This window comes from Citrus sinensis, chromosome 4 (genome assembly GCF_022201045.2).
Source record: "Citrus sinensis cultivar Valencia sweet orange chromosome 4, DVS_A1.0, whole genome shotgun sequence".
Taxonomy (NCBI): domain Eukaryota; kingdom Viridiplantae; phylum Streptophyta; class Magnoliopsida; order Sapindales; family Rutaceae; genus Citrus; species Citrus sinensis.
Genome location: NC_068559.1, coordinates 25330504 through 25345521, shown reverse-complemented (window position 1 = coordinate 25345521; position 15018 = coordinate 25330504). Strand labels below are relative to the sequence as shown.

Below are 15018 nucleotides of genomic sequence, written 5' to 3'. Positions count from 1 at the left end.
TATAGGCAAACGTGCATTAATGATACGTCAATGATCAATACATTGAACTAATAATGTAGAAGCACTGTACGTATTATATTCATCATTTTAGCCAATGCCATAATATAAGAATGCAATTTGAAAAAAAATATTATTGTCAAAAAAAAAAGATGGTTCTTGTCAACACCGTGGTTTATTTATTTATTTCTTTAATAGTCGATCACCGCCACTTAAAAAATTAAAGGGAAATTTACTTTTTGAAAGAAAAAAATAAATACAAATTTTCTAAATCTAGCAAGTAACAAACACTATTTTCCTCCAAAAAAATAAATTAAAATTTTCTAAATTTAGCAAGCAACAAACATTATTTTCCTCCAATTTCTAGCATCCACCTTTGAAAAAAATTAAATCCATCCAATTTATCTCCAATTTCTATTTATGTTAGGTTAAATTATAATTTTGAGGGGTAAAAAGGTCATTCCGTTAAATTTGCTAACGGAAATTAGACGGATATGGAAGAATGCAACAAAAAGTAAACTTTAGGTGGTGCGCTGAAAAAAAAAAAGTGTTAGTGTATTTTTGAAAAAGACAAAACAAACAGGTGGACGGTTGTAAATTTCCCAAAATTAAAATTGGCAGATGCTACAATACAAAATTGCTAGTTTTAAGGTAGGTTTTTTTTTTATTAAAAAAATGTTTTAATGGTAGCTTAAACCTTGAAAATTAAAAACCTGTAAGAAATTGTCAAGTTTTGGTAATGATGTTCCATATCAATTGATCCTAAGGTCCTAATTGCCAGCTTTAATTTGAAATTTGTTGTATTTAATTTTGACCATTTTAGTGTGATATTTCTTTCAGAAAATACTGCATAAATGCAACCAAACTTCTCCTTAATCCAGTGTGAGCTCATCAAATCTTTACTACCCGTGCGATTTCCATAGAACTTACCAATTCAATTCAATCAACATTTGCAAAACCAGAAAATATAAAATATAAACAAGGTAAATGTGTTACTGTATCTTTTTATATATATAAAATTAGACAAATAAGCCACATGCAATATATTCGCTCAAGCAATAAGCTTAACGGGTCGCATAACATCTAATTTTTGTAGCACGACCAAGCTATGTAGCCCTCGTGGCCGGGTTGGTCGAGAAAAACCGGTCACATGAAATTTTCCCTTATAAATTATAAGCCACGTGATTTCTATTGTGTTCAAGGTGATCATGGCCAGTTGGCAACCATCTCATTTTCTTACGAGGTTCTTGGTCACAACTCGCAACAAGATCACATTTCATAGCATACCACGGCCCTTGCTTTTAGAGCTTGTTGCCAAGCATGTTGATGGGTTGGTTAAAAATGGTTTTATGCTGGGATTCCTTTTTCCTCTTTAATTTATAAACATAAATCATACTTGTAACTAAACCTGTTTAGTTTATTTGAGCAAAATAATAATAATAATTTAAAGATTTTTTTTTTCAATAACAGCGAACAATTCCTGTTTGATTTTTGATAAAAATCTTTTATTTGGTAACTAAAATAATCAATTTTTTTTATATATAAAAGATATAACTAAATACTAATTATTTAAATTCCTATATCTTAAGTCCAGTAGTTAAAAAGTTGAAAATTAATTAAAAGAATAAGCTTAACAATACAAAATAAATGAATTTAATAAATATTTTTGGATTTAGTGGACGGCTTAAGCAGTTAATTTTCATGTATGGATCTAAACAAATGAATTTGTTTTTAGTGTATTATATTTTGAAGCTTTAAATGTATTTTCTAATTTTATTTAAACAATTAATTTATTTAAATCTTATTTAATTTTAAATTTAATTGTTAATAAAATTATTTTTATATTAATTTTTTATTTAATTAATTCGTAGATAAGATATAATTAAAAAATTTTAACGTACAAATTAATTTATAAAATAATAAAAATAAATATGAATTGAGTCAAATTAAAAATTTATAATTTATAAAATTATAAATTCAATACAAATTATATATACAATCTTTAAAATTGGATCCGCGAACACCACAGTGGACGCCAAAGTCTTTAAGACATTGACCTTTATTTACCTTGTTCATCAAAGAACAAGTCCTCGGAGTCGGAACCGACTTTTTTTTTTTTTTTAGTTTTTAACATAATAGAGTTCACTTTACTTTAATTGCACTTCAGTTGGCTACACTGATGCGGCATCCACGGTGATCTAGAGATTAAAATAGCAGAGCCGGTACTCGTTATCGGCGAAAAGGTAAATATATGCTCATCTTTTACAAAATCATTATTCGGTACTCGGTAGAATTAAGTTTTAAGTTAATTAAGAGCTGGACGGCAGAGACTCACAGAGAGCATGTTCATAAGTCATGTAGATAAAGTGAGGCGCTGCTTATCATCGTTCCATTTTGTCCAACCAAACGACAGCCGTTATTAATCAAACGACACTGGGTGGCATTACAGCACCAGTACGCAGATAAGACTGTTGATGGAACATCGAGAGATCTCCAAAATGTTTGAAAAAGCAATACTCTCTCTCATTTTCCTTCTTCTCCTCGTAATTACTTACTCAGTTTTCATCGGAACCGTTGATATTCGATCACACTTCTTCCCTTTACTACAATCAACGGCACAGTCCTGTTCAGCACCTCTCAGAGTCTACATGTATGATCTCCCTAGGAGGTTCCACGTAGGCATGCTGGATCACAGTAGTCCCGATGGTTTACCCGTGACCAGTGAGAACCTGCCGCGTTGGCCGCGGAGTTCGGGCATCAAGAGGCAGCATAGCGTCGAGTATTGGCTTATGGCTTCGCTTTTGTACGACGGCGAAAGTGAAGAGAGAGAGGCTGTTAGGGTTTCTGATCCCGACACGGCGCAGGCGTTTTTTGTGCCTTTTTTCTCTTCCTTGAGTTTTAACACACACGGCCATAACATGACGGATCCCGATACCGAGTTTGATCGCCAATTACAGGTAGTTACTCTAGTTCATTGGTTTCTTTGTCGATTTAATTAGTGCTGCAAAATTTAGTAATTTACGGGGGGAAAAAAAAGTTGCCTTTGGATTTTGCTGTTAAATTTGGATAATATGTATTTTCTGAAAAATCAATAATGTATCTGCTTAATTGGATACTGGGAGTAAAATTGAAAAGTAGCTAAAGAATGCAAAGTTGAAGTTACCGGCTTTCTAAATTAGAGTAGTCAATAGGTGTGGCAGTGAAGTTAGTTGTTGATTTTATTTAGAGAGCTTATGCAGTGATGTTGAAAGTGAAGGATTTTAACATTTCTTTCAGAGTTTTCTGAGCTACTTGATAGAAGACGACTTGAGGTCCCTCAGTAAGCGCTTACTCTAGCCAAAATTAGATGCAGGGGAAATTACTGTACTAATCATATGGAAAATATACGAATCACTCTTTTCACATTTCGTGTAACCGTTGTATTGTGTGTTCTGGTTATAAATAAATTTAGAATTACTAAGGTGTGAGGGAGGATGGAAGCTAAAGGAGTCTGTTTGTTAGTCAATTCCAAGTAACATCTCGCCTTTCTGTGAACTTGCTTGAGCAAGGATATGAAAGTTTTCACGAGTTGGATAATGAGCTCCGATTGCGGAACCTGCTATTGTAAACTGTGTCAATCATGGAACATAAAAAGCTTTACCCATTGCTATATTTTAGGAAATTTGCTATATTTGCACTATTTATTATCTGCTATTCAACATTCCTTCAATATCTGAATTTTTATTTTTATTGTTTTTCATTTTTGGACTTGTCAACATCGGTTGCTTCTGATTTCAGATTGAGATACTAGAATTCTTGCGGAATTCCAAATACTGGCAGAAGTCTGGAGGCAGAGACCATGTGATTCCAATGACACATCCAAATGCTTTCAGATTTCTTCGACAGCAGTTGAATGCATCAATTCTTATTGTTGCAGATTTTGGCCGCTATCCCAGGAGTATGTCAAATCTAAGCAAAGATGTGGTCGCTCCTTACGTACATGTTGTGGAATCCTTTACAGATGATAACCCTCCAGATCCATTTGTGGCTCGCAAGACACTTCTTTTCTTTCAGGGGAATACTATTAGAAAAGATGTATTATAGCCTGACCAATGATGTTCTCATTTGAAAACCAGAATATCAAACTGGAATTGATTAGTTCTGATCTATTATGTTGCAGGAAGGCAAAGTTCGTGCCAAACTGGCAAAGATATTAACTGGTTATGATGATGTTCATTATGAGCGAAGTGCACCAACAACAAAAAGCATTAAAGAGGTATGCAGTGAAGCGCTATGTAGATCATAGAGTTATTGTTAGGGTCCCCTAAATAAGATCTATTTATATTGTCCGATCAAAGTATTTCTGAGAGTCATGGAATGGGATATTGTTGAACTATTACAGTGCAAACTGCATGGACATTCTCAGAATATCTTGCATCATACAGTGCTTGCATCCCTATTCTTTTCGTACATGAAGAGAACTGGTAATTACAATCATTAGAGACATAGGAATTAGATTTTATGTCTGTTCTTACTGTCTACAGCTTCTATCCTAAAATAAAAGGAATGTGTGTGTTTATGTCAGGGGTAAAATGAAAATTTATTCACTAATACAGGATCAACAATGACTTCCCAGCCAGGGGTGAAAAATTGCATAAAATTGTGTTTACCTAAGTGGTTTGTTCTAATAATAAGTTTTAACCAGAAATTTTCCTATTTCATCTAATTTTTTCTGTTCCTCTCTCATACCAGTCTACAGAAGGGATGCGTTCATCAAAGTTCTGTCTGCATCCTGCAGGAGACACGCCATCATCGTGCCGTTTGTTTGATGCTATTGTGAGCCACTGTGTTCCTGTCATTGTGAGTGATCGGATTGAGCTACCCTTTGAGGATGAAATTGACTACTCCGAGTTCTCTGTTTTCTTTTCTATAAAAGAGGCAGGACAGCCCGGTTACATGATTGATCAGCTGAGGCAGATTCCAAAAGCGAGATGGATTGAAATGTGGCAGCGTCTTAAAAGCATCTCTCATTACTACGAATTCCAGTACCCACCAAAGAAGGAAGATGCTGTCAATATGGTTTGGAGACAGGTAAAGAACAAAATTCCTGGAGTCCAGCTAGCTGTACATAGACATCGAAGATTGAAAATTCCAGATTGGTGGAGTATATGATTTATCTTCCTTATGTGAAACTGTACATTTCACAATTTTTCCATCATCTGTGATGGCAACCCATTTAGGGGAAATAATCACAGGTAGTCACTAGATCTTAATTCCCATTGTTTGCCGGCTTACATTTCATGTAACATATAGAGCTTTTTTCTTTTTCTTTTTTTCCTTGCTTGATTATATGACTGATGACAAAGACTTGGTGCAGAAGCAAGTTCTGGATAATGTAATGACATAGGGCTGTATACACATACAGTCATACGGAATTCAGTGTCTTCCAACTGGCTGTAATATTTGTTGATGTGTTCATATTTGTTGGTAATTAGTCATTCAATTCAATGTCTCATATTGGTACATGGAAGAGGCCAAAGCAGCTGCTTTGTATTTGGTTTTGGCTGTGCGTTCACCTTACGCTGCTTAGTGCGAAAGTTATCCTGCTCCAAAAGAGATGATCAACGAGTGTCCACTAGTAAATTGCTGAATCTAATTGATGGGAGAATGCTCTCCGAAGTCTGCAAATAGCCAGTTGAGTGCAGAGGTTAGATCTGGGCTTGTGATACAAACTTCACAGCTTGGTGCCTGAGAATGGAAGGAATCATTCATTGTCAGCAGATATTTTACATGGGACTATAGGCTTTGGTAGTATCATTGTTCATTATTTAGTGTTTCAATCGGAGTTTCGGCTCCTGACAAGGTTCATTGAAGTGATTTACGAATCCGCCGCCTATTCAGTATAGAAGCCCATCTCATATTATTTTATTATTATTATTATTATTATTATTAATGACGAGGATATCTCATGATTTGAACATATTTAGAATTTACAAGATATTTTTGACATATTTTTATTTATGTATTTTGCAGATATTTATTTTATTCACATCTGGTAACTAATGACATGTAACTGGCCCGGCCCACTGTTTAAGAAATCTTGTCCTACTTTGGATTAATTAAGGATTCTTTTAATCATTATCAAGTTGTACTCCGCTATTGTAACAACCATGTGATTAGAAAAAGTATTTTTGGAGGACAAATTTAAGGGAGGGGCGTGGGTAACATACATGATTCTTGTTGGCTTGTTGCCGTGCTTTTTTTTTTTTTGAATGGAAAATACCTTCATTTCAACTTAAAGAATAAAATAAGTACAACAAGTAGGGAGGGTATGAACCCATCCAAACAATAATTTCGAGCATCTCTAGAGCTAGCTTAGCTAAAGAGTGGGCTATCGCATTACAAGATCTATTAGCATATTGGACACAAACTGAGCTAAACAGACGTCTTAAACCATTCAGTTGCGCAATAAAATCTACGTGGCAGTCATATCAAATTCGAAAATCGGATGACCGGCATTGGACAAACATTTACGAATATATAACAGTTAGGGGCGTAGCTAACTCCAAAGACATTGGCCTTTATCTAATTATCTTCTTTTGTCGCCAGATTCTTTTTATTGTAAGGTTTTGTTCACCACTCCCAACCGTCCTCACACACTACTCCTGCGAGTAAGAAGCACCCCAGCTTGTTTATTATTAATCCGTTAAATATGAATGTAAATGTTTATCATGAATGTTCATCAATTTTTCCTGCATAAAACCATAAAGAAGTTCGCCCAAAATATAACAACAGAACATTATAATAATTGATAATGCTCTAGTTCAATAACAATTTCTAGGGTCGTATACCATACCAACAATGTTTTAAAGGGAAATGTTTGGGATCATTACCTTGATTTGCTATAATCCATCCTTAACTGTTGAGACTGCTGAGTTCTTCTACGGTTACGACCCTATTTAAGTTTATTGCAAATCACAGCTTCAACCCTTCAATAATCTATACACACACAAGCACAAATGACAACATAATAGATCAGAGTTTGCTTACATTTTATGACTAAGTGTAGGGATTACTCATGTAATAATACAAAATTAACTATTTTAGTGTGAGCTAAAATAGCCCAATTAAAGATTGAATTTGTTCATAATACACTATAATATAAGATATAATAAAATTAAACTCACAAATATAATATTTGATCACATAATAAAAAAGTCTATTAACATTTTTCTTTGATATTTTTTATTAAACATATATTAATTCGGTAAAATATAAAATAATTAAGATATTTTATAATTGTTCACATGAGAAATAAATACAACTTCTTGCTCAATAGGAAAAACTTATTTGAGTGCTGCTAAACGTCGAGAATGTTGAGAGAACCCTGAGAGAAATGACAGTTTGTGCTGTCGTTTCGTTCTCTTGCCCCCCACGTGACCCACACTTTTCATTAAGAAAAATGAGTAATGCCCCTTGCCCCCGTGAAAAGGCAAGCGTATTGAATATCAACCTGTCCTTCTTCTTTTTCATAACTCATTTCTTTTAAAATTCTCTCAGCCTTCCTGACGTTTATTTGATCACATAATATAAAAGTCTATTAACATTAATTCTCTTTATTATTTTATATTAGACATATATTAACTCGATAAAATATAAAATAATTAAGATATTTTATAATTGTCCACGTGAGAAATAAACACAACTTCTTGCTCAATCGGAAAAACTTATTTTGTTATTAAAAAATAAAATAAAGAACCCTGTGGACGTGTATTTCACTCTCTTTCGAGAGTGTTTGAAAGATAACGCTTAGTTGCTCGTCAAGGAGTCTCACCTACTCTGATTGCTATTCGGTGGGGAGTTTTTACGAGACGGCCATGTGGAATCTGAAGATAGTTTTTGGACTCCTTGTCACACTAGCGACTCAACAGATACTTGTCTATTCAACAGTCCCTCCATTACAAAACTACAAATGAGTCTCAAAAGTCTATATTACCCCTTTACACCAGTGGCCCCGTAACTATCAGTCTCTTTTCCAATCAATATCCAGAAAATTAAAAATTATGATTCAATTGAAGTATAATTTTGACAAATGTAAATTTTTATATTAATTCTATATAATTATATTCACTTCTTACGTCACAGCAATATATACCTGTTATTTCATTGAGAATTCCTATAAAATAAAATATTTGATTATTTGACATGTAAAATCAGAATTTTGAAGAAATATTAAACTATTTCAATTGATATATATATTTGAAAAACACATCATTGTATTGGAGAAGTATTGCGGCAATCAATTGTCATCTGTTATTGACTTTATTATCCTCATACAATATTAAATTACATTTTGAGAAATGATTTTCAAGATTACGTGTAAAATCGTATACGGCCATAAGTCCATAACAAACAACGAGTGGGCAATGTTGTCATTTCGTCGGAACCAGTTTCAGAAAACTCGGACCGTGACATCCACTTACCCTTCTCTCCCCTCCCTCACTTGCTTCAGTTTCATTCCTGCCGAGTAACTGTTGATGTCATTGAGGAGATGAGAGTATTTAGGAGTCAGGGAGGCTGCGTGGCGATCCGTACACTCTCCCCTTCGTCTTCAATCAACCGCTACTCTCACGCTCACGGCTCTGCTCCCGGCCCCGCTGCTTCAGGTACTTACTTGATCAATGCCATGCTCATTTGATGCTTCTAAAAACCTCTACGATCTATTAAGATTCAAAACCCTTATCATCGTTGTTCATATACTCCATCTTCATGTTCTGGCTAGTAAGTTGGATCGGCTGCTCTTTGTTATTACTTTCGATTTTGTATAGGATGTATGATGTTCTTCGTCGTTTTGGCTTCTAAAATTTTGAGTTATTCTTTTTAGCCTTAATTGATAATAAAAAAGATTAGATTTTTAGTTTTTTTTTTTCATTTTAGAGGCATTATCCCATCAAATCTGGTGCATTTGGTTCGTCATATTCATGGTGTTCGTTTCTGTTTTCGGAAGCTAAGAGTGTGAATGCTGTTGAATTTTGTACGAGTTTTTTTTCCCTTTATTATTTTTTAAAAAGGAAACAGAAAATCTGTAATGGATAATTTGATATGTGTTGGATATGAATCAACCAGGCCGTAATATCTTCTTTCTCGTTTCTGTACTCTGTGCCTGTGCCGGATTTGTCTCGATCAACGGTCTCTGTAAAGTTCAGGTCAATCACTGGCCATCCATCCATATTACGTGGGCCCACTTCATGATCGACGGTCTGCATTTGGACTTGCTGTCCGGTGCATCGAATATTTAGCATAAAATAAGTGCATCATGAATAATGAAGTAACCGATTCACGTAATATAATAGCGACCCTCATAGGTCCCCTTGTCTGTCTTTACGTGAAATAAATAAATGCCTTAAGTTTTGTTCGGAAAATGGAAATGAAAAGCTCCGCTGCTTTTGATGTGGATATTGCAGCCCTGGTTTCTTATCTAATAGATAGGTTCCTTAGGCGTATAATAATATCCATTAAAAAGCAAAATGATAAGTGCACTTCATGTTGACTGACCATTGACCTTTTTTTATGTTGTTTCACATGCTGCTATTATTTTATTAACAATAAATCGGTTTTTTACTAATTTAAAATCAAATTTTCATTTTCAGTAATTTAGATTAAAAAGTTTTTCCCTTTTCGATCATGAAAACGATGCAAGATTTTTCCTTTTCCTTTTTAACTCATTTTATAAATGGAGGGGGTGATGTTCGGCTAACTCAGCTAGATGTTATAATTCACTCTCGTCTTTCGCAATTCGTCACACAGTCTCCACCTGAGCGCGTGGTTTCATGGTTTCCAACCAAACTGGATCAAGCGCTCACATGGATTCCATATGGCATATGTTCGCATCTGGTCGGAATGGGGTCCCAATCTCCCAGCTAAGCGCGTGTCCGAAAACTTTTTTACATTCTGTTTGTCGGACGCATCAAGACAGACAGTACAGAACTGTTCTGTGCTTCAAATCAATTACCAGCTGACTCTGTCTCCCGATCTCCGCCCCGTCAATCATGGACGTATAATCATGTTCAATTAATGCGTATGATCGTATGGACCAGAGCTTGTCGTGTATTGGGCTTCGATCATACCTTCGATGGTCCCACTACTGTGTAATTAATTGATGTGATTGCTTCCTTTCCCATAAAATGGTATGTTTCATTACAAAATCAGAATCGGGGACATGTTTATCTTCTGTGGTCTGAGCAGCACCTGAACATGTCTTGAGGAAGCTTAACAATTAGTAGTGGTTGCTCATACTAACTCAATGATATGAAATGCTTTGGAGTAGTTAGTGGGCGAGGTGGCTAAAAGATTGTCTTGTTGAAGTTGAATTGGTTTTGGTTGCGTTTGAGTTCTTTTTGAGTTTTTGCTATTGAAGAATGTAAATGAATTTTAGTAACCAGATTGTTGTGTAATGACAAAAAACTTAAATAAGGACCACCCAAATGGCTAATGTGTGCAGATGATGCTACTTGTGGGACGCCTACCTGGATTGGTAAGGGCTTGACGTGTGTTTGTTTCAAGAGAAAGGGAACTTATGAGCGGATTTGCATTAACTTGACTCCCCAACAGGCAAGTCTCTCATGTTAATGAAGATGGAAGGCATGCATTGCTACTCGTTTTAGTTTTATTTGGCCTTATTACTTCAGTTTTGGTACTTGGACGGGTTGATATTATAAAATACTTACCAACATTGTTTCTAAGGATTGCTGCTCTGTTTTGCGGTATCCTTGATTATTTTTTTCAAGGTAGGTATGCAATATGTTCACGACATTATTTTGAAAATTTCCAGGAAGAAAGACTGAGAAGGTTGAAGCACCGAATGAAGGTTTACTTTGATGCCTCCAGGCCCGATCACCAGGTGCGTTAATGTGCACATTTCTTGAAAGGTGTATGTTTTTCTAGACTACTCATGCTAGGGAGATGCAACTTCAAAGTGGGGGTGTGTGTGTGTGTGCGTGCCTGTATTTTCCTCCTTTCATTTTAAGCAATTCATGTATCTGGAATTTTCATGACATCAGGAAGCTTTGAGAGCATTGTGGGCCGCCACATACCCTGATCAGGAGCTCCATGGCTTAATATCTGATCAATGGAAAGAAATGGGATGGCAAGGAAAAGATCCATCTACTGATTTCAGGTTCTTGTACCTTATCATGCTGCTTATCTTTTCCTCTATGATTTCTTGGCATATTGTTTTCTTCTATATCGGTAGCTCAAGACAATTTGCCTGATAAACAGAGGAGCAGGATTCATTTCTCTGGAGAACCTATTGTTCTTTGCCAAGACATTTTCGGTGAGATTCTGAGTGTTCAGTTTAATTAGGACATGGAATGTTATAGTTTTATTGGAAGTTGCCAGCACAGAATTAACTTTGTGATTTATATGTTTTGGTTCACTGTTGCAGACATCATTTCAGCGTTTACTAAGAAAGCAAGGAGGTAAGCGCGCTGCCTGGGAGTATCCCTTTGCTGTTGCTGGTGTAAACATCACATTCATGCTCATGCAAATGCTTGACCTTGAGGCTAGTAAGTGGAAATTAAGGATCTTTTTCCCTTAGAATTTGGATTAACAAATCAGTAGTAATCAAGCGCAATCTGAGAAACTCTATGCTCTCTCTAAATCTTAAACTGAGCTTAATCTCCTAGAAAATGTAGAAGCACCAACTCTGATCTTTTTTTAAGCCAAAAGTTTGTTACACTTAGAACACATTGCTAATGCAGGCTGTCTTTTCTTTTGCAGCAAAACCTAGGACATTTGTCAGATCAGTTTTCTTGCAGATGTTGTCAGGTAGGAGCCTCCATGATATTGTCATGGTCAAGCATTGCTGTATCTACTGTCAATTTTACATTAAATAAATTGGTCTGTTGTCATTTGCGACAGCTTTAGTTATTCTTAAACGTGTTGTTTCAGACAATGAGTGGGCCTTTGATTTGCTTTATTGTGTGGCTTTTGTGGTTATGGACAAGCAATGGCTTGAGAGAAATGCTACTTACATGGAGTTCAATGTAAGAATACATCTTCTCTTTTCGTAATTGATGCTTTCCAAATCATTTCTTCTTGTACTATATGCCAATCTGTGAAATCATATGCTTCAAGTTTCTGATGAAATTCTGCATTTTCTACACAGGATGTTTTGAAATCAACTCGAGCTCAGCTGGAAAGGGAACTTCTCATGGATGATGTTCTGCAGATCGAAGAGATGCCTTCTTACAGTCTGCTCAGTTAGCAATAACCAACTAAAATTTCTGGCCAGTTTCTGAATCTAATTTTTAACTTCGCAAACTTGTAAAATCCTTGCTCTGTCTCTCACCTAGTAAGTGAATGTGAATCCATAGTCTTTCAGTTCTGAATACACATAGCGGTTCCTGCTGGAGGATTCTGTCAAAATCGAACACCGCTTTTCTATTTTAGAATTGTATGGAGGGGTTGGGGATACCAAAAGACTCAAATTTATCAGAAATTCTTTAGTAGTTTATTGGGTTTATGAGATTCCACTTAAGAAATTGTAAATCGAGGCTCAGGTTCTACTCCTTTCTTTTCCTCTTATTTTGGCCATCTTATGTGTCACATTGCAGCCGAGATGTCATCTTGATTAAATAAACGATGGGAAGAGTTTAAATTTCGGCTTTCGATAAGGAACACTTTCATACTACTTTTTCGAAACAATTTTTCATCCTTGTTGATGCTCCGAGTCTCCAATACAGCCTTTTTTTAATTTCCGATTGATTATTAATAATTAATCACATAGTGTAACAGCATGGAAAGTCCTTCTAGAATCTCTTTTCGAATACGTTATGCCTTGTCCGAGAATACAAATGAGGGATTACTGACCAGTGTGCGTGCATAGAAATATCGCAGAGTCTGTTACATCATGACCGTCATTATTGAACTGGATGTCCTTTCTGATAGGGTATCAAGAACCTGGGCAAAATATTGTTCTAAGTTGTAACTAGAAATGTTGTACTAATTGAATCTTTTCTTTTTTTTTTTCAGGTTTCTTCTAGCAGTCAATCCTATAATTATTATTAATTTTTTTTTTTGAGCAACTAAATATACATGAGCAGAACAATCCAGTACAAATAAATGAGCAATACAGCAGACATATTGTTAGAAAAAGATTGAAGATGTTGTAAAACACTTGAAAGCTTTTTTGAATGGGAAATAATGCAGTGCCGACAAAGAAAATTAAGAAGCCAAAACACTATTACAAGAAGATATCCTGAAACTGAAAGGAGGAAATGGCTTTTAAGTCACACGATTGCCTCTTCGTCCTTTTGCAGCAATATCCTAATTGGTTCTACTCCTTAAACTCGAAGTCCCCAGAGAACAAAAAAAAAAAAAAAAAAAAGATTGTGATTCAACTATCAAACAAATCATGGATTGTGCATTAATTCAGCAAACGCTGGTAGCTGGCGAGAAAAGGAGAGCAAGACTGAGTGGTGGGAATGCAGACCCACTATTATGATGCCTACAAATGAATCTCAATTGGGTAAACTGAAGTTTGCAAAGGCTGCAGGTCTCAAAAGCGCACATCTCAGCCTCCCTGTGTAACTTTCACAACCCTCAGCTATTGCCTTCAGCAAACTTATGCAAACAGATTATCATCTAATTGATCTCTATATGGTTCAGTAATTAGCAGAGAAACCGTAATACAGCATCTTTCTTTTCTTGATTCTTGATACCAGATCTCGAAGAAGAACTGGGTGTTTTCAAAGCAAAATTTTACACCCGTAGCATTAAACAGAAGATACTTGCAGCGCCTTGCGGGAATGAAATCCTCATGAGCACATGCATATGCATTTAACACTGTATACCGTATATCAATTATCGAGACAAGGAGTAGTGATATTCTTAACACGATGAACAGAAAAGGCAGAAGCGAGTCAGCTGAGACACATAATTACTCGAGAAAACATTGCCGATTCAACATGATTTTGAAGGCAGATTATCAGAAAATCAGATCGAAAAAAAATTTGGACCATTTCTCGATTTGTGCGTGTCATCCTTGCGCAGGGGCCATGCTAATCTTCTCTGTATCGTTCCAATTTTATCGGATGTCTCCGGAGAGACGATAGGGCATGCGGCTCTTGTAGATATTAAGACTCGGAAGGAAGGATAACTAAACAATGTGGGATTTAGTTCGATTTGGATGAGACACTTGAATAGTTGACGTCACGCTGATAAGATCCGACGTTGGGCCCTTGGGTACTGTAATAAGTACTTTTTAACATTGGATTGGGATTTGGGCTCTTCTCGAAAACTCAAAAGAGTTTGGACTATTGGCACCCTTCTATTCTCTTCATGCAACCTTTTTTTTTAGTTATATTTATTTTATTTCTGAAAATATTTTTTTTAAATACACTTCTAATTTTTCATTTAATTTTTTTATTGTTAAAAAATCAAAGTAGTAATGTGATATTTTTTTATTTCTTTTGCAATCTTATTATTATCCTAAAAACAAATTAAAAGGTTTTTTTGAGTGATAATTTTTTTTAATGTTAATCACTAGCTTAAATTACTTATATTTTAAATTATAATTTGAAAGCAATCTTAAGTACTAAAGATATTTAATCAATAAGAAATATGAAAAAATTAATAAATTAATAAATTATTCTATATTTATGATACTTCTTTTAGTTAGATAAGAAGTAACAGGCACATAATTAAAAAAAAAAAAGTGTGTTTAATTTTAAATTGTGATTAGTAATTTAATTAAAATTGGGCTCTATGAGAAAATGAAGGGGTGCCAATAGTTTCATTCAACCCAAAAAGTTACCAAGTCCACTTGCTGCCGAAGTTGGGTTCTTCAATGTCCACGATCATATAGAATTCTGTTCTTTTCACTATAATATAATGCGTAGAAAATAATAATGATTAAAAATAGATTATGTAAATTCTTATTGTGTGCACATGAAAAAGCGCAAAGAACAAACTAGTAATCATATGTCAGCGTCGTTCAAATGATCGTGTATGGTCAGAATTGAACAATTATATATTTTTTTA

The 15018-nt window shown here is 35.0% G+C and overlaps 2 protein-coding genes and 1 non-coding gene across 4 annotated transcripts; 2 read left to right on the top strand and 1 right to left on the bottom strand.

The window, feature by feature from the left end:
* Nucleotides 1-2043: 2043 nt before the first annotated feature.
* On the top strand, nucleotides 2044-5479 carry LOC102629024 (probable arabinosyltransferase ARAD1). 2 transcript variants are annotated; one of them, XM_006484025.4, is made up of 5 exons: nucleotides 2044-2240; nucleotides 2359-2954; nucleotides 3775-4071; nucleotides 4157-4252; nucleotides 4729-5479. In XM_006484025.4, exons 2-5 carry the CDS (start codon nucleotides 2472-2474, stop codon nucleotides 5146-5148), a joined length of 1296 nt encoding a protein of 431 aa, XP_006484088.1. In that variant the 5' UTR covers nucleotides 2044-2240; nucleotides 2359-2471; the 3' UTR covers nucleotides 5149-5479. The 2 variants fall into 2 exon arrangements, with proteins under 2 accessions (XP_006484088.1, XP_006484087.1); XM_006484024.4 differs by having other exon boundaries at nucleotides 2351-2954.
* A 2906-nt stretch (nucleotides 5480-8385) lies between these two features.
* On the top strand, nucleotides 8386-12556 carry LOC102629693 (uncharacterized). The gene is made up of 9 exons (XM_006484026.4): nucleotides 8386-8642; nucleotides 10478-10587; nucleotides 10808-10876; nucleotides 11037-11152; nucleotides 11254-11308; nucleotides 11420-11540; nucleotides 11755-11802; nucleotides 11926-12020; nucleotides 12143-12556. Exons 1-9 carry the CDS (start codon nucleotides 8528-8530, stop codon nucleotides 12239-12241), a joined length of 828 nt encoding a protein of 275 aa, XP_006484089.1. The 5' UTR covers nucleotides 8386-8527; the 3' UTR covers nucleotides 12242-12556.
* Nucleotides 12557-13982: 1426 nt separating this feature from the next.
* LOC112499110 (U6 spliceosomal RNA) lies at nucleotides 13983-14085 on the bottom strand. Its single transcript, XR_003066636.1, has one exon. It is a non-coding gene; the product is annotated as a U6 spliceosomal RNA (small nuclear RNA).
* Nucleotides 14086-15018: the final 933 nt, after the last annotated feature.